This window comes from Wyeomyia smithii, chromosome 3 (assembly GCF_029784165.1).
Source record: "Wyeomyia smithii strain HCP4-BCI-WySm-NY-G18 chromosome 3, ASM2978416v1, whole genome shotgun sequence".
In the NCBI taxonomy this organism is placed as follows: Eukaryota; Metazoa; Arthropoda; class Insecta; order Diptera; family Culicidae; genus Wyeomyia; species Wyeomyia smithii.
In genome coordinates, this window is record NC_073696.1 from 116049030 (window position 1) to 116069779 (window position 20750).

General features: G+C 38.8%; 1 protein-coding gene across 2 annotated transcripts in view; it reads right to left on the reverse strand.

Moving 5' to 3' along the window:
• Positions 1-399: 399 nt before the first annotated feature.
• Positions 400-20750, reverse strand: part of LOC129730435 (metallo-beta-lactamase domain-containing protein 1) — a 208771-nt gene continuing 188420 nt past the window's right edge. For both annotated transcript variants that reach the window (XM_055689761.1, XM_055689762.1), the window contains one exon: positions 400-2940. In XM_055689761.1, the coding sequence (XP_055545736.1) occupies positions 2591-2940 (350 nt within the window). In that variant the 3' untranslated portion in view covers positions 400-2590. The remainder of the gene's footprint in view (positions 2941-20750) is intronic.

Sequence of the window (20750 nt, forward strand, 5' to 3'; positions counted from 1 at the left end):
TCGCTACTGTGGCGCCAGTAAGTGTTAGCTTCCCCACCACAGCAGTGACACTCGAAGCCAGTTCAATTGTTTGCTAGCAGACAAAGCGCATCACCCTTCAGTTAGCAATTAAATAAAAATCACAAATGGCAAAGGAAGATCGCGATTTGTGAAGAAAAGGAATAGCACCGACTGGTTCAGCTTCAGCGCAGGCACCACTTGATGGTATAGAGATGTTTGTGTGTGTATGTGAGTGTGTTTCGGTGCGCGAGTTTTCCAAACACTTAACTTTGTCGGAAAAAAATGGTCTGCTTCCTTTTCCTCCGGCTGGCCGGGTGGAGGAGAGCAGACCGAAAGAGGCAAACAGGTTTCCCTGCAAGGGATTTTCTCTACCGTTGGAAAAATCAAAACTGATTCGCGTTTTGTTTTTTTTTTTGGTTGTTGTTTTTTTTTTCTGTGGGCTAGGATTTTGTTTGCCTCACATTTTTGCTTTATTCATACAGTGGTTCTTTTGTTTGAGTTTTAAACGGTTTTCGAGTTCCCAGTAAATCAGTTTTCAGTTATTTCTTCTGTATTTTTTCTTCTTCTTCAGTTGTTTAGTAATTATGCACCTCTTCTCTAGGACCAGTAAGAGGATTAGTGCACCTTCACCATTCTTATATCAAAGAAATGGTGTTTATAGGAGTTACGCTCATTTGCTTTTGGTTACATTTTTTTATTATATGTTTGCCATCGCAGTTCTCTTGCTTGTATTCAGTGTATTTTTTTATTTCATTGATACAATCAAGTGATTATAATACATAGTTCATAGATTATATTGGATTAGATTGCATTATGCGCAATAAGATAGGTTATATAATTCTTTATACAGATAGTTTATAGTTATAGGTAATTATGCTGCTGCTTAATCTATGTAAAGCATATGAATATTTCAACTGGGTTAGTTATATATGTATGTTTTATTAAATATTTAATCAATAACATTGTTATTCCTTCAACAAGACATGTCTTGTTTTATTTTGTTTTGTTCATATTTTGCTTAATATGAACTTAATTTTCGTAATAAATATGCTGCTCGGTTCTTATGTTAATTATAATTTTGCTGCTCTTATCTGTAAACTTATACTAGGGTACTATATTTATGAATTTAATTATTTATATTTTGTATTTACACAATGCAATATTTTGCTAGTAAAAGATACAGCTGCATGCTGCTAATAATGCTGGCTTTAGCCATACCTCTTAACTAACTCGAATTCTTCCACGTAAAATTCCCCCGATCTGGTAGAGACTCTACCAGATCGGGCTTCTGCCTATGTTTTTTTCAGTTATGAATGATATTATTTTAATGCTAGGTTTGATGAGTTTAATAGTGATGAAGATTTTTTTTTATTTGGATGAATTTTTATGATGCGTATGTTCGATCATGATCATTTAGGTTTCAATATGTTTGTAATTCAAAACACGTGTTTCATTAACATGTCTTTGTATGTATTGTTTATATAAGTGACATTTCATACTCTTTTCCAGATGTTGCCTACATTTCCGATATTATTTTCTGGTTTTAAATCGAATTAGATCCAAATAGTGTGAAAGCTGGTGTAAATACTTTCTTGTGCTCAGCGCAAAGAGATGAAATTCGTCGCGCTGAGCACACACCATGTTAAAACAATGTATTGTATGTTCTGATTTCCTATGCTGTCTAAACGAATAAACAATTAGAAATTTGCATGCATATTTTTTATATGTGTATTTTTATTGGCATTCTTGATTTTTTTTTTTTGAAGCGTGGTCCAACCTGACTCCTAAAGAGTCATGCGGCACCAAAAAACTTTTTGTTTTTTTTTTCGATTAGTGTTTTTTTTTGTTCTAATTTCAGCACAACCTTTTTGGAAATTGGTACCGTTCAACTGCGAAAGTAGAACTATTTGTTTTTTTTTTTTCGAACAAAGATTGAACATTTAAAACTACTACTTTTTTCTTGTCAGTAATACAATACGTGTTTTTGTTAGCATGTCACGAATACATAATTGTTAAGAAACTTGAAACTCTAATTCCACTAACATACATGTATGATCATAAATTGCATATTAATATCGTGCACGTTTAATATTTTCTTTTCCATAGTATATGACTTTGCTAGGATTCGCAATTCAGCAAAGATATTTTTAGGCTGATAGCATTAGATATGAACTGTTAAACAAAACCCATTTTATTTTGATAAAATATGTTTAGCAAAACCTATCAACTTTTTTTTTCTCTTTTCATTTCCAATCCGATTCAGTTTTTCGAACATTTTTTGACATTCCATTTCATTTTCTTTTACCTCTTTCCAAACAAGCTATTATTTGAATTTACCATTTCCACTACGCTTTATGATTTGAACTATAATTATAATAACGCATATGCTATGTTAGAACGGTAGTATTCATTTTTGATAACTGTATTTTTCATAAACAAACACAAGCAGATAAGAAATCTAAACTGTAACTATTTTCAAGCAATTAGTGATGATTTTTTGTTGAATTTAATATTTTAATAACGAACCGGCCGTCGACTCTGTCAAGAGCTAGCCACTTTTTTCCTTTCCGTGCACCGTACCCGTGGCCTTTCAATCTGACGATTGCGGCACTGATATGTGCGACTGCTCCTGGAGTTGAGTCATCAAGCAATTTTTCAGCTGCTGGTCAACCGGAAATGGTGCACCGTGTCCGGGAATAATCAAATCGGATATCGCCGCAATTTTGGCTCGATTCTGTCGCTGCACCGTGGGATTCTCACTGCCGGCGTCCAGCCAGAGCCGTTCATCGTCAATATCCTGCCGGCGTTCGAACAGATCTCCCACGATGGCCACTAGGCCGGTTGGGCCCAGCTGACTGGATCGGACTAGCACCGACACACAGGACAATGTGTGACCGGGTGTTTCGACGATTTCGATGGTGTCCGACAGACGGTATGGAGCTGCAAAACAAGAAGAAACGAGAAAAAAACAGATCGATATTAGTAATTAAGTTTTTCGAGTTCTGTCAAGTATTTCGTGAGTTTTTAATTAAAGCCCTGGTTACAAATCATTTGTTGGTTTGAACGTTTCGTTTCTTATCTCGAAGCCAATTTACCTATGACTCGCTTGAATATAGCTGACACAAGTTTTTTTAGTGCGAAATTCACATTTGTTCGGTTTCTAGAAGATCAAAAAATTACATTCATCTCTAGCGAATGGTATCCTTTTTCCGCGAACTTTTGATGCTTCTTGGAATCAGTATAATTTACTGCAACATCATAAACTGCTGATCTCCGGTAGTCGAAGAAGCGAAATTTCTGCTGTCCAGTATAAGACGCTTTGGAATTGACATTACTGGATTCTTTTACTACCAATTGTTGGGGATAATAATAAAGCATTGGATGCTCTGTTAAACTACAGTACACATCTTGGACTCTGTCTCAGAGTATATCCGTTCGAAAATTCGTTACTATTATTATCTAAATTGGGCATTTACCAACATAACCGATGAACTGTTTCTTTATTGTCAGCTGCAAACTTAAAAACTGCCGAATTTCTCAATGTTAGACAAAATTTCAACCAAAACAAATCACGAGGCTGAACTTGGTCGTATGCTGACAGAGAAGGGGGAGCTGTTATCCTCGGAAAGCAGTTTGATTGAGCGTCTGTTCTCCATGTTTAGGGCGGCTCAAACATCGTCTAATCCGGAGCGGACGAAATGTGGTGTCTCGCCAGCTACACCCAAGACGGCAGCCCCGTCGCGAAACTAGGCATTCTAGTAAGGCAACATGCCGAAATTAAAATACTACTTTTTTATGTGAAGCGTTGTTTGACCAATAAATAGTTAATGGGTTCGATGATGGCAATTTCGGTCACGAGCTACTTTAAAACACGTTTTATTATGTCAAAGCCGACGTTTCAAGGATATATTTCCTCGTTTGTTTTGTTTTTGCCCTGAGGACGAGGAAATATATCCTTAAAACGTCGGCTTTGACATAATAAAACGTGTTTTAAAGTAACCCGTGACCGAAATTGCCATCATCGAACCCATTAAAATACTACGAACAATCCAGAATTGAATACGGACCGGAACAATCGGCATTGACCTAGGCGACGAAATGAGGACGACGGTTAGAAGCTCGGTACATGGAACTGTAGATCGCTGAACACCCCGGGTGGCGACCGGATTCTGCTGGATCAGCTAGAGCCCCGCCACTTCGACATCGTTGTGCTGCACAAGCTTTGCCGGAAATGAGAGAAGGTACGGAGGATTTGTGGCCGCAGGGCAAAGTACTATCAGAGCGTCGGCACAACCAATGAGCTGGGTACCGGCTTGATCAGCGACAGGTTGTGTTTGTTGAGAATAAAAGGCCGGTTCTACAACTACACTATCCTTAATGTACACTGCCCTCACGAAAGAAGACCCGATGTAGAGAAAGAAGCGTTCGACGCACAGCTAGAGAAACTCTACGATAGCCGCCCGCGTAGAGACATCATGATCATCATCGGGGACAAAAACGCTCAGAGCGGTTCGAAAGACATATACAAGCTGGTAATAGGCCCGCACAGTCTGCGCACCATGACAAACGACAACGGCCAGCGATGCGACAACTTCGCAGCTTCCCGAGGACTGGCAGTCCGAAGTACCTTCTTTCCCCGAAAGGACATCCACAAAACCACCTGGAGACCATCTGACCAACGTACAGCAAACTAAATTGACCATGCTATCATCGACGGCCGGTTCATTTCAGAAATTACAAAGGTACGCACCAATCGCGGAGCGGATATCGGCTCGGACCACTACCTAGTTTCGGTAACTTTGCGCTCAAAACTGTCAACCGTATACCACGTGCGACATCGCCGAACCCCGCGGCTCAACATCAAGCAGCTCCGGGACCCCCAGACTGCGGAGGAATATGCGCAACAGCTCGAAACGGTACTACTCACGGCGGAGGGGCTTGGCACATCGCTTCTCGAAGACGGCTGGTGCAGTATACGCACAGCTATCGGGGAGACCGCAACGCCACTAGGAGTGGAAGCACCGAGTGGCAGAAACGACTGGTATGACGGCGAGTGCGAGGCAGGACCTGGGCAGGCAAACAAGAGAGCACAAGGCCAATTATAAACGGACACGGCACGACATGACCGCGATTCTCAGACGAAAGCAGCGCCAGCAAGAGAATCGTGAGGAGCAGCTGTACCGCGCCAGTGATATGCTGAAGTTCTATGAAAAGGTAAACCAGTCTCGCAGAGGCTATGTGCCGCAAGCCGGCATATGCAACGACGCGGACGGGAACCTTCTCACGGATGCCAGCGAGGTGCTCGACAGGTGGGAAAAGAACTTCGATTGACACCTGAATGACGATACAGTAAACAGCAGCGGAGCAGGAACTGACCTAGGAGCACCAGCAGCAGATTCTTCGATTCTTCGTGAGATCGGGAAACTGAAAAACAACAAAGCCGCAGGCAAAGGCCGAGCCGAGAATTTGGGAGGAGAAAAAACTGCCAGACGAGTGGATGGAGAGAGCTATCTTCAGCGACTTCACGGCGGCCTATGATACAGTCGATCGAGTGCAGCTATGGCAGATCATGCACGACAATGGATATTCGTATAAACTGACTCGACTGATCAAGGTCACCATTGCGCAAGTGAGGAGGAGGGATACTCTCGAGTACTCGGTTAAGACAAGGTAATAGACTTTCTTGTTTGTTGTTTAACATCGCCCTTGAAGGTGTTACCCGAAGGACGGGCATCGACACGAGGGGCACGATTTGCAGAAGATCTGTTCAGCTTCTGAGCTTCGCGGATGACTTTGACATCATAACATGTAACTTTGCGACGGCAGAGAAAACTTACGCCCGACTGAAGCCGAAGCCGAAAGAATCGGACTGCGAATAAATGCGTCGAAAACGAAATACATCCGAGCGAGCGGCTCCAAGGAGAACAACATCAGCCTCTCAACTCAAGTCTCTGTAGACGACGATGAGCTTGAGGTGGGCGACGAATTCGTGTACTTGGGATCACTGGTGACCACCGACAATAACACCAACAAAGAGATCCAGAGACGCATCCAGGCTACTTTTCCCTCCGGAAGAAACCTTTTCGAACCGAGTGCGACGAGGCACGAAGTTGACACTGTACAAAACCCTGATAAGACCGGTAGTCCTCTACGGAATCGAGACAACAACGCTTCTCGCGGAGGATCTCAAGGCCCTTGAAGTTTTAGAACGGAAGGTGCTGCGGACTATCTACGGTGGAGTACAGACGGACGACGAAGAATGGCGACGGCACATGAACCACGAGCTACACGCGCTACTTGGAGAGAACCTCATTGTAAATCTGGCGAAAGTCAATAGGTCGCGGTGGGCCGGTCACGTCGTAAGGATGCCGGACGACAACTCTGCAAAATCACTTGTCTTCAGCAACCCTGCCGGCACCAGAAATAAAGGAGCGCAGCGTGCACGATGGCTCGACCAGATCGAAGGTCACTTGCAGGTGATAAGACGCCTGGGCCACCAGATTATTTCCCGTTTTTGACAAGTAGGTTTTAATCCATACGAATGATAAATCCTAATTGCGAAAGGAAACATATCCTAACCAGGCTTGGTATTTAATATGTAGGAAGCGCAGAGTGAATATCACTCACTTCTTGTTCATCATGCGCGCTGCGTGTAGCAAATTTTTTGTATTTTTTTTCTGTTTTGTGCAGTGTTCTGCCGCCCGCAGAAAAACTAAAACACTTGCTGCTTAGAGTACAGCATGGTGAAACCAGAGTGGTGAATCATTCTATTAAGAATACACAGAAGTACACCGCGATGTGCACTATTGAAATAAAGTTGATAGAATTCGTAAAGTAAACATGGGTGACGGACGGCGGGATTCCTTTTTTTTTTTCATTTTCGAGATGCAACGCAAACAATGCAATCTACTTTTCTACCTAGATGCTCTTCTCATTTGTTATATGCTAAAGAAACACTGGAGTACTACAGTGAGCTCTGTTGTGTAGTTATTGAGCGTAATGTCCTTTCGTGTGAGAAAGCTCACATCAGTCTATTATCTCTCTGGAGAGACATTTTAGATTCCACCGCGGTGTTTTTTGCAGGCTCCTTAGATACGCATAATTCGTTGCGTCGATTTTCCCACCAAGGCACAGTGGTTTAAAACGCGAAAAACGTGATTGCCAGCCTTTTTAGTATAAGAATGCCATTTAAATGCTACAGTTTATTCGACAAAGTTTTTGTAGATCTTAAGTGGCATCTTTTAATGCAAATAAATTTTTGATTAATTCACCTAAAAGTGAGATAAAAATTTTATTTTTTTATTTACTTATCAAATCAAAACGAAGTCTTCAGCAAAGCTGTAGACAATCTTATGTAGAAAAACTTTGCTGAAGACACTTTGCTTCTATCTCTTGAAAATCGACCACATACAGGTAGTTTTACACACAGACATCCTTAAAGTTTCTAAAAATCGAAAAATACCAAATTACTTTTTCTGAAGTGATTTTAGAGGCTTACTATATTCTAGACATTTTTTCATATTTAAAAAAAAACATCATTCTGCCGAACATACCTTGGGCAAATTTTCAACTTTTTCATAGGGTTTAGAACATTTTAGATAAAAATGCACTTTTTCATAATGAAATTTCTCGAAAAGCTGCAAAAACAACGGTTTCCACTCGGAAGACGGGGATTAGTACTAGCTTCAACAGTAGGTTTCACAAGTTTCTTGCAGTCTCTTAAAGACTTGGACGTGGGTAAAAAAATTAGTTTTTTTGGTTTTACGGCGGTTTTTCATGTTTTTTTTTTTAAATATGTACAAAATCGAAACGATTTTCGATTTTCATTAAAAAGTACGAAAAACATTTATATATACGGCACCGTGAAATATTTGGAAAACATAAAAATAAAAAAATGATTTTTTTCCGAAAATAATTGTTATGTCACTAGTGTATGTAAATGCCAAGGTTTTTTTTTGCAAAATTAGCAACATTCTTTGACGTTTTTCCAATGCTTGAGTTCTGAGAAGAAAATGTCAGCTCAGAAACAGGTACCCTTATTTATTTTTATTTTGTACATACGGAGGTATTTTAGTATGGATTAGGTACTTCGATATTATACCGGTTGCGATTGTTAAGTGAACATTAAAGATAAAATGTAATAAAAATAACTTATAACTTGATAAACTTTTAATCGCCATTTGCAGCAGCATTGAAGTTTTTTCCCGATTGCACGCGAATAGAAGTCGTGTACCGCTGCAATGATAAACGACGAAAGACCAGCTGCGCTTTGCTCCACATATACTGTACGGTACAGTATGTACCGTAGTTTTATTTCTACTAGCACGTTTTCTTTCAAGACATCAGTTTTTATTACGCTCTAACAGCAGGTTAAAAAATTGTTGAAAAAGTAGGATGGTTTCAAATTTTTCGAAAAACCTTTACCTTCGAGACATCAAATTCGTCTAAGTTCATGGAAGCAAACGTTAATCGACGCACATAGGAGTAAATCAAGGAAAACCCTGATCAAAAGTCAAAAAAGCTTAAGTTTATTAACCATGTCCTGCATAGTCTCATTTTGAAGTGTGATGCCTACTGAATCTTTTGACTCATGAGCATCCATAAGTATTGTTAACCTTTGTTACAGCTGGTTTAAATCGATAAAATTTTAGCTTTTTGTAGTTGCATTCGATGCTTCCGTACCGTTCCCTTTTTTTTTTCAAAACAATTATACAACGTAGTGATTTATCATCAAACCAACTATGAAGATTGTCAATAAGGGCTAGTTTAATCAATCTGTAAACTTAAAAGACTTATAAATAGTCTCGAAATTGCCAGGGAACATCCTGATAAACACAAAAATTTTGTAAATGTGATTTTTATGTGTCATATTATATGAAGTAAGTTAAGTATCAATGAGTTTCAATGTAAACCGTCAATTGCAAATCTAAGCCTGTATGTTTCTGGTCAAACTGGTAATTTTAGATCACCCGAACCAATCCGAACACATGAGTTACATCATTGTTAAAATCATCGTAAAATTTCATTTTTTCTGCTTCTGGCAGTGTTGTTGCCTTAGTTTCAAGAACATACCTCTGTCATGTAATGGATGAGTGTTCTGAGACATTCTGGACAAATTGAATTCCGATTTTTTCATTACGAGCTCTAGGCCAACATCCAAGAAAAACGGACAAGTTTTTTCGCCCGAAGCAATGCAAATGTTGCGAGTGAAATGGTCGTACAAGGACAATGATGATAATACTAGTGACTCTTCAGATTCTTCTGAGTGCTCAGATTGATTATTAAACAAAACAGTGTTAGCCCCGAACCACACTGATCTGGAAAAATAGTTATGTTTAATTCATAAAGGCTCAGTCATTTATTGTAGAAAAGAAACTACCATTGAATCCGAACTTCATCATCTGAAAAGTAACAAATCACTCAAAGGTGGGTTTTCCATGAAATTTTTAGTCACAACTATTTATTATACTATATTTTCTATACCTTATACGTTTCCAGTCCAAAAATCTCTAAAAATAATTTTGATCAGGTTTGATGTTCTAAGTGCTCCACTGTGGGCCGGGGAGACTCTGTAATTTTTTTGATATTGATACAGAGAATATCACACGAAATGGTTGGTACCGATTCATGTCGTCTGTGCTAGGAATGCTCGCATGTGATTGGTTTATTGTTCGCGTAAATTTGTCCTTGAAATATTTTATCTCTAGTATGTTACAAAACTGTTCAACATTTAATCTATCCAACAACACATAGGTTATTGTTATCCATCATGTGGTTATGCTGTTGTTTTAGTTTGAAATTTGACGGAGCATTTGCCAGTTTCATTCCCAATTTTACAAAATGTATCCCAGTATAGAAAACAAAGACGAAGTCCCACGTCAAAATAAATTTCATAACTAAACAAACAAGACTTCAATATTCATTCATTTTTTTTTAATTTCAAAGCAAATAAACATAGTAGTACACTGAATTCTTTTTTTACGCGATTGTCTTTTACGTAATTTGATTTTACACGATATTTTTTTACACGTGGAGGATAATTTTATCAAAACGACGTGATCTTTTTTTACACGATTTATGGAAAATTACGCGACTTTTTTACGGGATACTTTTTTTGCGAGGACGCAATTTTACCATTTTCAGAAAATACGAGAGATTTTCCAATGCTCCTACTTTGTGAATAACCTGAGTGGATTGACAGCTAAGATTGGTAGATTGGTTTAATAACAGTTATTATTTTTTTCTCGTTTTGACTTAAGTGTCACTGTACCTTGAGGTGAACATAATTACTAAGATGAATACAGGAGCAATTACCCTACAAAGATAACTCTGCAACTTTGCCGAAGGGAGTAACCTTTTACACGGTCATAATTGTGCGATATTTCAAATGAATATCTCACCTCAAACGGTGGCAATTTTGTCCCAAATAATATTTTTATTGCGGTTTTCATACCTTTTTTGATTTACCACCTTTGAAACAATGCTCAATAGAAAGCAAAGGAATATCAATGTGGTTGTAGTTCCAGGAAATTTAAATAACCATTATTGAATGCTTTAAGTCTGTACATCTTGTGTGTTTGATTGTGTTTGAAGCTACGGTTGGCCGTCTTGTCCATTCGTTCCCTAGAGCAGCAGCATTACAAAACGAAGCTCGAAGTTATTTTGTAATGTGCTTGTTTTGACTTGTGGCGAACAACATGAAAGTAACCAGCAGATCCCATAGAGATTCATAAATCATTATGAGCGTTGAAGTGTAACGAACGAGTCGAGTGGCTGAACAAATACAACGAAAAGGAAGGGCGTTCTATCTGTTATTTGGTGTACAAAATTCAGGCGAAAAACATGGTTCTACAAAAGTCACCTTTAAGGGGTCATTTTCTTGTGGAATGCGGGAACGACTACTTCTAACTAATTCAACTTTTTTCTCAATGATTTAACATCTTCATATGTTTAATTTAGTAACATGGCACCAGATAAATGAGATCTTCATCGGTAACCGATTATTTCAGGTCGATTCACATACATATAAATTGTGAATCAATTCATGTGTAAAAATTATTCCTCTGGCGAGCCAGCAAATTCTATCCAATATAGAATGCACTTTAATTGAAACCGAACGAAATTGCTCATGATCATAGCTCACATACTATGCGTATTTTTACTTTAAAAATAAACCGCCAACGTAACGTGAGGCCAATTTGCATTTTTCTTGTATTTTACCACAAATTTTAGACTGACGAATTTGTCCAGTCTCTCTCTTTTGAATCAAATCAACTCTGAAAAAAGTGTCTCCAACATATAATAGCAATCAAAAACATTTTACTGGGACATGCGAAAGTTATACGATTTGGTTGAAACAATACGAAGGGTTAAATATAAAACCGGTCATTGTGGAAAAATTTTCTTTATCAGAGATCATATAGCAGAAAAAAATGTGCAACAACTTAAACTAGCGTAAACTTTTTTTGTTCACTAAAAAAGTTTCTCTCGAGTATCGTTGAACATAAATCAAGCATCTCGTTTGCCGTCGGCCATCAACGCTGTCAGTTATGGGATAGGTAACCTAAACCACGACAAAGCTCCTCTTTTCGGCGAAAGTAATAGATAAGCCGATTCATTAGGACAACTTAGCACTAATTGATTTTACTGATGTGAGGCTTCCTCGTGGGCGTGGAAACGACGTGAAGGGGGCGGCACCGGTGGCTGGCTCGCCTCGGTTGCAATCCCATTTACAGATTTTTGCTTTCGCACTTTTTGCCGTTCACGTTTCATCACTCAACAACGGCCCTAAAAGAGTTTATCCATGGCACCAAGATCCGCTTCACTCTTTCCGATGCCAACACAGGACGTGATTCATTCTGCAAGCTTTGGTTAAAGCTATTGGAGGCTACCAGCGATGGCTGGATCGGGTGGCACAATGGGTATTCGATATGTGAAGCAAGATGGAAAGTTTCCCATCGAAACGGGTCAGCAATTCCTCGGTCGTGTCGTAAAACACCAATTTCATACCGAGAGCGGACAGGTTGGGGCGAGGTGGTGTCGCCTTGTATAGGCTCGTAAGGCGGCAAGTTTCCGAGGATTTTATTTTCCGCTTTTCAAATGAATTTCCCGTTTCGGGCAGTGTTTTTTTTCCTGTGCTCTTTTTGTTTTTTCGTGATACGCTTCATTACACGACCATATCACCGTTTTGCTACCGTCGCTCTAGTTGGGCGAACATGTGGCAGGCTTGTGGTCTCCATTGATAGCGGTATTGTGCGCTTGTTTGTAAAAGATTGTATGACCATTCAGTTGTTCGGAAAAGTATTCATAATGATATATGACCGAACAGCGAAATGAAGATTTAGCAGAGTAGAAAATCCGGCAGGATTAAACCTGCACTCGAGCTGTGCGACTCGCCTATATACAAACGGGCAGATCGGAAAGCGGTGGCGAAAAACCGTCGACTGTAGGGCTTTTCAAGCCCAAATGGTCGAATATCATGCTTTGGGAACTGCTATTTTGTACTCCTCTTTCACACTTCCGGGTGCCCTTCCTGGTTAGCGACCACATTAGCAGAGATAGAAGGGTTAACTGAGCATGATGATTTGGAGTATTCCCGATTACATAAAGGGTTGAATCGAAGACAGGAGCGGTTTGCGAATATAGAGAAGAGAAATAAATATTCGTTTATAGCGAAGTATCCAATAAACCTTTATGTAGCATCGATGCAAGCATTAACAATGGATACACGGATGTTTAGAGCGCTGCTGGTTCTTGTAGTGACGAAGGTAAGTTGTGTACTTCTGGGATGACTAGTCAGCATCGCGCCACAAAGCGGTAAAAGAAAAACAGAAACCATTGGAAGGAAACGGAAACTCGATTATTAAACTGAAAATATCATCGATTCCCGGCAGAGATGAGTTTTATATCGCTACTAAGCAGAAAAATGTGATGGAAAATAATGTTTTCGTTCCATTTTCGTTAAGCGAGATGATGACCTGCGAATGATTGATAGCATCATATTGTTGGCTTATATATAAAGCTTTTGGGAACTGTGTACATTTATTGCGGCCCGAACGGGGAGGGCAAATAAAATTTCGCGCGAAAAAAGGCTAGCGCTTTACCAAATGGCAACAGATTATTAAATCGTGTTTAATGCAAAGCAGGATGGGAAAATTTGTATAAAGTAAAACTTTCTCGCCCTCATGATGACACGAAGTAACACCAGGAAAATTTTCGTTTAATGTAGAATAAAGCGAGTTGATGTTGGTGGAAGTGTTTCGCGAACAATGGAAAATATTTCTGTTCGATGCTTTGGTGTTTAATGGAGATAAAACTTTCCGTCAATTATCAACGCTATTCAGAAACTTCGTTTACTCTTCTGAATCGAAAATTAGATTTATTTATTTCTGCGATTGATTAATGTAAATCAGTGGTTCTCAACCTGGGGTACGCGAAAGCCTTTAGGGGGTACGCAAAAGAAAAATCAGTAATGGCGGACAACGCAATTTATTTATAATACTTCATTTGTAGTTCAAACTTGCTCTTAAAACAAGACTGTAGCAATCAAACAAATCATAGTTCAATTTGAAACCTAAACTAATCTATCACAGCATGATCTACCACTACTCTCTTCCACTTTGCGAGAACATTCCGAGCCAGGGGGTACAATTTATTTGGAAAATATCGCCAAGGGGTACGCGGACAAAAAACAAAGACTGAGAACCTCTGATGTTAATAATTTAAATCGAGTGGGTAGAAGAGTTTGTATTGAGACCAAGACAGACACTTTAGTAGACATGAAAATTTAAATCAATATACCACCGACTGATTAAGTAACTTTTTTTTAATCATGGTGCACACTTTCGTTTACAGATATGATTTAATACATATTTTTGATAGTAGAACCAGTATTAAGCACCATGCCATGACTAAAGACAGAATAGACAACTACTCTATGTACCAAAGAGATTCAAAAGTGCTCCATCACGTATAAACCTACACAGTAGAACAAATAAGCTTATTAGCGTTTCCGAAAGGTATATTTGTGTTTGCTTGAAATATGCTAATGAGCACACAAATATCATATCATTGAGCTTTGCAGCTTGTTGGAGACTTATTCTGCAAGGCATCAGTTTCGATATTCTGCTTATGTATTGTCAACTAGCTAACTCGATAAACGTCGCACTTCTTAACATTGGATTAAATTCTATTATATGGGCGGCGTGCGACTAGACCGAACCAAGCGCCAAAAACATTATTTCGAGTAATCGGCGATCAAAGTTTAACCACCCCGTATGTTTCCTGCTAACTGCTGTAGAGAAATTATGTTATAGTTCCATTATAAACTGTTCAAATCATCCTTTTTTTCTCATGAAAGATAAATTATCAATTTTAACCCTTAGGTGCGCAATGTTGTTTTAAAACAACACTACTAAAAACGTTTTGAAGTATACGTATTTTAGTATTTTTTGAAAATATAATTCATTAGAACAGCTCTCTAGACTCTAACGAAGAAAACTTAACAGCTGGAAGTACTGTATTTGAATGTTTTGTTTTTATTTTTGCTCTCAAAATATCGGAAACAAAAAAAAAAAACATGGCGAAATTCCCGACTGGTGTTGACAGTGTTATACTAATAAAAGGTCAATTTTAAAGTTACCGTTAACAAAAGTGATTGTTTAGACTTTATTCTGCGATAAAGTCACAGTGTTGTTTAAAAACAACATGGTAATATTTGCACATTAATAAGTAAATCTTTCAATTTTTTTATGCATATTGGTTAGTTTTAGAGTAGTAAACCTGTAAAATAAAGATTTCATGTTTTTAGATGATTTTTTAACGTCGCGCGCATTTAAGGGTTAACAGTCACTGGTGTTAAAACCTCAATTTTTGAGAAAATGGCGCTTGGTTCGATCTGGTCGCACGCCGACCATATATGGTGCGAAATATTATTTAAATTTGAAGGGAATCAAATTAGTAATTTAAAGCTAAAAACCAAAAACCAAATTTTATTTGCTTGAACAGTTTTCGAGTAATACAGAAATTTGTGTTTCGTTTGAATTTTAATTTTTCTTTCAGAAGAGGGAGGTGTGTCAAACCACAAAATGCAAACCGAGTTATGCATAAATTTGTGAGAAATTTGTATGGAAGCTTTCCTTTCTATGAAAGTGGAGGGGTCTCGAACTATCCTAAAAATCTCTGCCGGCCTGCATTCAAATGCACCGATCAGTTAAGTCATTTCTATTAGAATCAAACCCGGGATACATCCCGGGAAGTTAGAGTATCCGAAAAGAAGCATCGCCGCAAGAAACGTGTATCGTGTCAGTTCTTACCATGTGTAATGATAGGTAGGGGAACCTGAATACCGATAAGTCGCAGGTGGTCAGGCGATGAAAACAACACTTCGAAATGGTGCTTAATGGTGAGGAAGACAAGAAAGTCGTCGAGAGAAACGGAAGAGAATTTGGACAGGATGGACAGGCTGTGAGTCCGCCAACCTTGGACGAGGTAAAAAAATTTCCAGAGAACTCTCCAAGCAAGTGCGTCGCTTCACCCGTCAGTGTGAAAGCAGTTGTTTTCGCAGTGGAAGATATTAAACCCTGTATATAGGAGGAACAGACTCGACTGTAGCAACTATCGAGGTATAACTTTTCCAAATTCCGCATATAAAATTCCTTTGTCGCATCCGGAAGCGTTTGTTGGTGTATACTAGTGCAGTTTTCGAACGGTATGATCCACAACGGACCAGATGTTCACCTTGATACAGATCTTCGACAAGTTTCGAGAACACAACATCTGTTTATAGACTTCAAAGCGGCGTACGACTTAGTAAAACGTAACGAGTTATGGCAGATTACGCTTGAACATGGGTCCCTAACAAAACTGATTTATTTTATTATTTTATTATTTCGTCAAACTAATGTAGAATACATTCAATTACAAATAGATTACTATGTTTTACTTATATACTATGCATTAAAATCTTTTGGAGTTCACGTCAACCTGCATTTCTCACATGGAACAGAAGGCGCAAGTCGATGTTGTATACACTGATTTGAAGGCTGCATTTGATCGTATTGACCACAAAATTCTCTTACGAAAATTTGCACGGCTTGGCGCTTCTCGAAAACTTACGGAATGGCTCTTTTTTGTGCGACAGAGTCCTTCGTGTGCATATTGAGTCCTGCTTCTCGACACAGTTTACCAACGTTTCCGGTGTTCCTCAAGGCAGCAATTTGGGACCTCTGCTGTTCATATTATTTTTTAACGACATTGTCTTTCTGCTTGGAGTCGACTGCAAATTAGTGTATGCTGATGACCTAAAATTATATGTAGTAGTTCAATCTGTTGACGACTGCTTACGTTTACAAGCGCTGTTAGACACGTTTGTTGACTGGTGTCGACGAAATCGGCTCGTCCTTAGTGTTCCCAAATGTCAATTCATGACGTTTCACCGAAAAAGTAGTCCAACACTTTTCAACTACCAAATCGATGGGCATTCTCTTAATAGAGTGGACCAAGTTAACGACCTTGGTATCTTACTTGATGCGAAGCTCACCTTTAATCTACATCGCTCTGCTGTTATCTCAAAAGCTATACATCAGCTAGGATTCATTACAAAAATTGCTCGAGACTTCAAAGATCCCCACTGCTTATGCGATTGCGATGCGATTATGCGATTATGCCCCAAAAGTTTTATCCGATTTGCATTGAGAGATCTACCTTGGCGGGATCCTGTAAATCTTCCACCGTATCCTGACCGTTGTCGTCTATTCGGCTTTGACACACTGGAACGACGAAGAAAAATTTAACAGGCTGTATTAATTGCCAAGTTAATGAACAACGAAACTGAGTCCCCGAAAACGCTTTCCATGTTGAACTTCCGGGCTTCACAGCGAACCTTTCGCTCTACCGGACTGCTTCAACGAAACTATCATCATACTGTATTTGGATGCAACGAACCAATGACTGCCTGTATTCGTACCTTCTCTGTTGTAGAAAACTTGTTCGAATTTGGAGAACCAACATTAATGTTCAAAAGAAGACTGAATAATACCTCACTTTTATGAATTTGACCGCACTGCATTTAATAAGACACTTGTCAGTTAAATTACATTAAATAAATAAATAAATAAATTATTTCTGATGCTTAGCTGCGTTTTTAATTGATTTTTGGACATTGTTGTGTCGTTTATTTCGTTGTAATGGTTATCATAGCGCATCAAGCGATTGACCGGGCTATTTTTGGCATAGTTTGTTTTACATGTTTTTTCATAAATAAGATTTTGTGTTCTAAGATTACGAGTTGGTGCATGAAAATTTAATTGCGAAAGTAATGTTGCAGATTCTACATGGCAAGAAATAATGCCGTTAATATAGTAAAGCATTGCAAGTTTACAGCGTTCATTCAGAGTTTGTATATTGATAAGCATGCAGCGTGTTTGATATGACGGCAGAGGAAAAGATGTCCATTTTAGTTTACGAAGCGCATACGAAAGAAATTGTTTCTGGACGGATTCAATGCGTTCTTCGTGAGTGACTGTATATGGGTTCCATACTACATTGCAGTATTCCAGAATTGTTCTTACATACGTACAAAAATTATATAGTATATGGGTCCAGAAAATTGTGACTAAAGCGTTTCAAAAAGCCTAGTGTACTGTTTACCCAATTTATAACTGTGTTGTAATCTATACATATAAAAATGCAGTCCGGTCTGTCTGTCTGTCTGTCTGATCCATATAGGCTTGGAAACTACTGAACCAATCGGCGTGAAATCTTGAATATATGGGTTTTAGAGGCCGAGAAAGGTTCCTATAATGGTTTGATCCTCTTCTGGAAGGGAGGGGTCTCATACAAATGAAACACAAATTTCTGCACATTTCAAAAACTAACCAAGCAAATGGAACCAAATTTGGTTTCAGTTGAGCAATGTCTGTTCGTGTCTATGTGTGTGTGTATGTGTGTGTGTGTGCATGTATGTTGTCTGTATGTATGTGTCGCATAATACTAACGCACCTTTCTTATAGAAAACAATATCCGATTTTGATGATCTTATATGCAAATGAAAGCTACTGTGCTCCCCCAGAATGCTACCGAGTGGATTTTTGATTAGTGGCTTAGATTTCGAGATATTGATCGAAGAGTATTTTTTTTACATAGGATATTTAACTTTGACACCAAATGAATCTGTTGAGGGCCAAGTCTTGTATACCAATCGACTCAGTTCAACTAAATGAACACTGGCTGTATATATGTGTATGTACGTGTATGTACGTGTATAGGTGTAAATATGTTGTTTATCTGTGTGGTATATCAAAATAGATTAAATAAAAACAAGAAAAAATCCCACCTTTCTTACAGAACGCATTATCCGATTTTGGTGTATACAAGTGCAAATGGAAGCTCCCAAGCTCTTTAAAAATCATACTGAGCGAGATTTTTTATTAGTTGCTTATATGTTAGAATATTTAAATCAGAATGTTTAAACATAACATATTGTACATTTTGGATCAATTCTGTCTCTATCTTTCTTCTTTTTCCTATCTCCTCCTCTCTCTTTTTCTCTCGCTCTCTCTTTTTTCAACCGCTATTTATTTCTCAAAAGAAACTAAGAGTAAAAGATATTTTTGCTGTGTATCATACTCTGTGTAGTGCGTCCTAACTGGTGTAAATTAATGAACCTTTTGTAACAGTTTTCATTATATTTCAGAGGGAACCGGAATGCTTATTTAAGTCCGCTTCTTACTCACCTGATACACTACGCTTTTGTGTATTATAAATATTGCTTTCTAATATAAAAGTCAGTGCAAACAGAGTATCCATGTTATCCCACTCTTGTTGTCGCAGCAAGTTTTATAAAGTTCTGAAATTGTTTTGGATTTCACCATACAGCCTAGGCCTTGAAAAAAAATAAAGTTCTCGAATACACTTTAAAAAGCCAGAATCCTTAAGTCTTGCGAAAAACCTTCATTTTCAAATCATACATGTGGAATAGAATGAAACTGACAACTTTAAAAAGTAGTTATATGATCTCACAGATTTTATCAAGATTTTTGTTGATTTCTTGAAATAATCACACGTATGATTCAGGTAACTTTTATACGGTAACAAAGCATTTAACGCCTTCCTGTATAATTCTGAACTATAATTTCTTGAGAGCAAGTTTGCTAATTCACGATGTTCTTTTCTAGATTTTGTGATTTTTAAAAACGAAGCCATTGTGGTATTTTAGCTTGGATTATGAGGAATTATATCAATAGTATTGCAATGAACTGACAAACATATTTGCTGTTCTAGAATGAAATCTGCATCATTGTTATCTTTATTGTTTCTGGGCGTTCGGTTATGTCAAAAATTTATAAATTGTTTCTATCCCAGACAGCTTGAAAAATGGTTTGGGGTCGAAAAAACATAATGCAGACTCCAGTGATGACATTCACAATATTTGTGAAAACTACGTCAAGGTTTGATTCAATGATCGTATTTGGTTCATCCTCTGGAAAACTATCTTTAAAATTAAATTTCAAACGATTTATGGTTTACTAGCATAATAAGTTTATGTGTAGTAATAGTTAGTATAACAAAGGTTTCTGCACTGCTAGGTGGATTAATTCAGGTTTTTTCTTCATAAACACCAATAGGAGCTTCCTACTTCTGGATACGGCCCCTCAAACCAGCAACGACGCGGCACTCAGGAACCGCGGGATTTTTAACCGTTGGACCGTGGGATTCTGGCCAACGTCGGCGCCCACAGCTAATCATTTTGGACATTGTGCGGCTGTTACAAGACAAAGAGTTTATGATCAGGAAACACGAACTCCTCACCTGAATGCCGCAAACAACTTTTTTACGACGTTGCGGTATATATTCGAGATGATACATGAATTTGTCTATCTTGGTACACTCGTAACGTGTTATAACGAAGTGAGTGGCGAGGTAAAGGTCGGTTGTGTCACTTGAGACCATATTGTGGTCATTCACTTCTGTCTAGCAACTCCTATCCCAACCGCCACCGGGATACGAGCAACCTCAGCGGGGATCGGGTAACCAACCTTCGGTGAAAACTATGGAAAGGGAGATCGTATGCGTAATGCATCGTAGGTATCCCCATGTTAGGGGCGGCGTACAACAGCGTCTGACGCGGTGTCTCGTCAGCTATATCTAAGACGGGCGAGACTAGGTATCGCAGCCCTAGTAAGGCAGATATAAGATATAAATACGGAACGGAATAATCGGCATGGACCTAGGAGAACGAAAAAGGACAACAATTCTTGGAAACTCGGTACTTGGAATGTAAGGACTCTACTCGAACCGGCATGTGCAGGTATTCTGACTACAGAGCTGCAGAAGGTAAATGGAGAGGTTGCTGCCATACAGGAGGTGAGAAGACCGAAAACGGAAGAACGCAAATTCCGGGCAGTAGATCCTACTATAGCCAGATGAATGTGTACGCATCGACCAACGATCAACCCGATAAACAGAAAGAAGAATTCTTTGAGCTTTTAGAAAAGACGAATGATGAGTACCCAAGACACGATATCAAGATCGTCATCGGGGATGCAAAGGCGCAGGTCGGGCGGGAGACCTTCTTCCGCCTCGTGATTGGTAGAGAAAGTTTCCACTCTACGACCAACGACAAAGGCCTGAGGCTGGTCAATTTCACTGCAGCCAGCGGTATGGCTATCTGTAGCACTTATTTTGCACGCCGGAATACACGTAAGCACACCTGAATGCACCCGAATAGAGAGGCCTGCTCTCAGATCGAC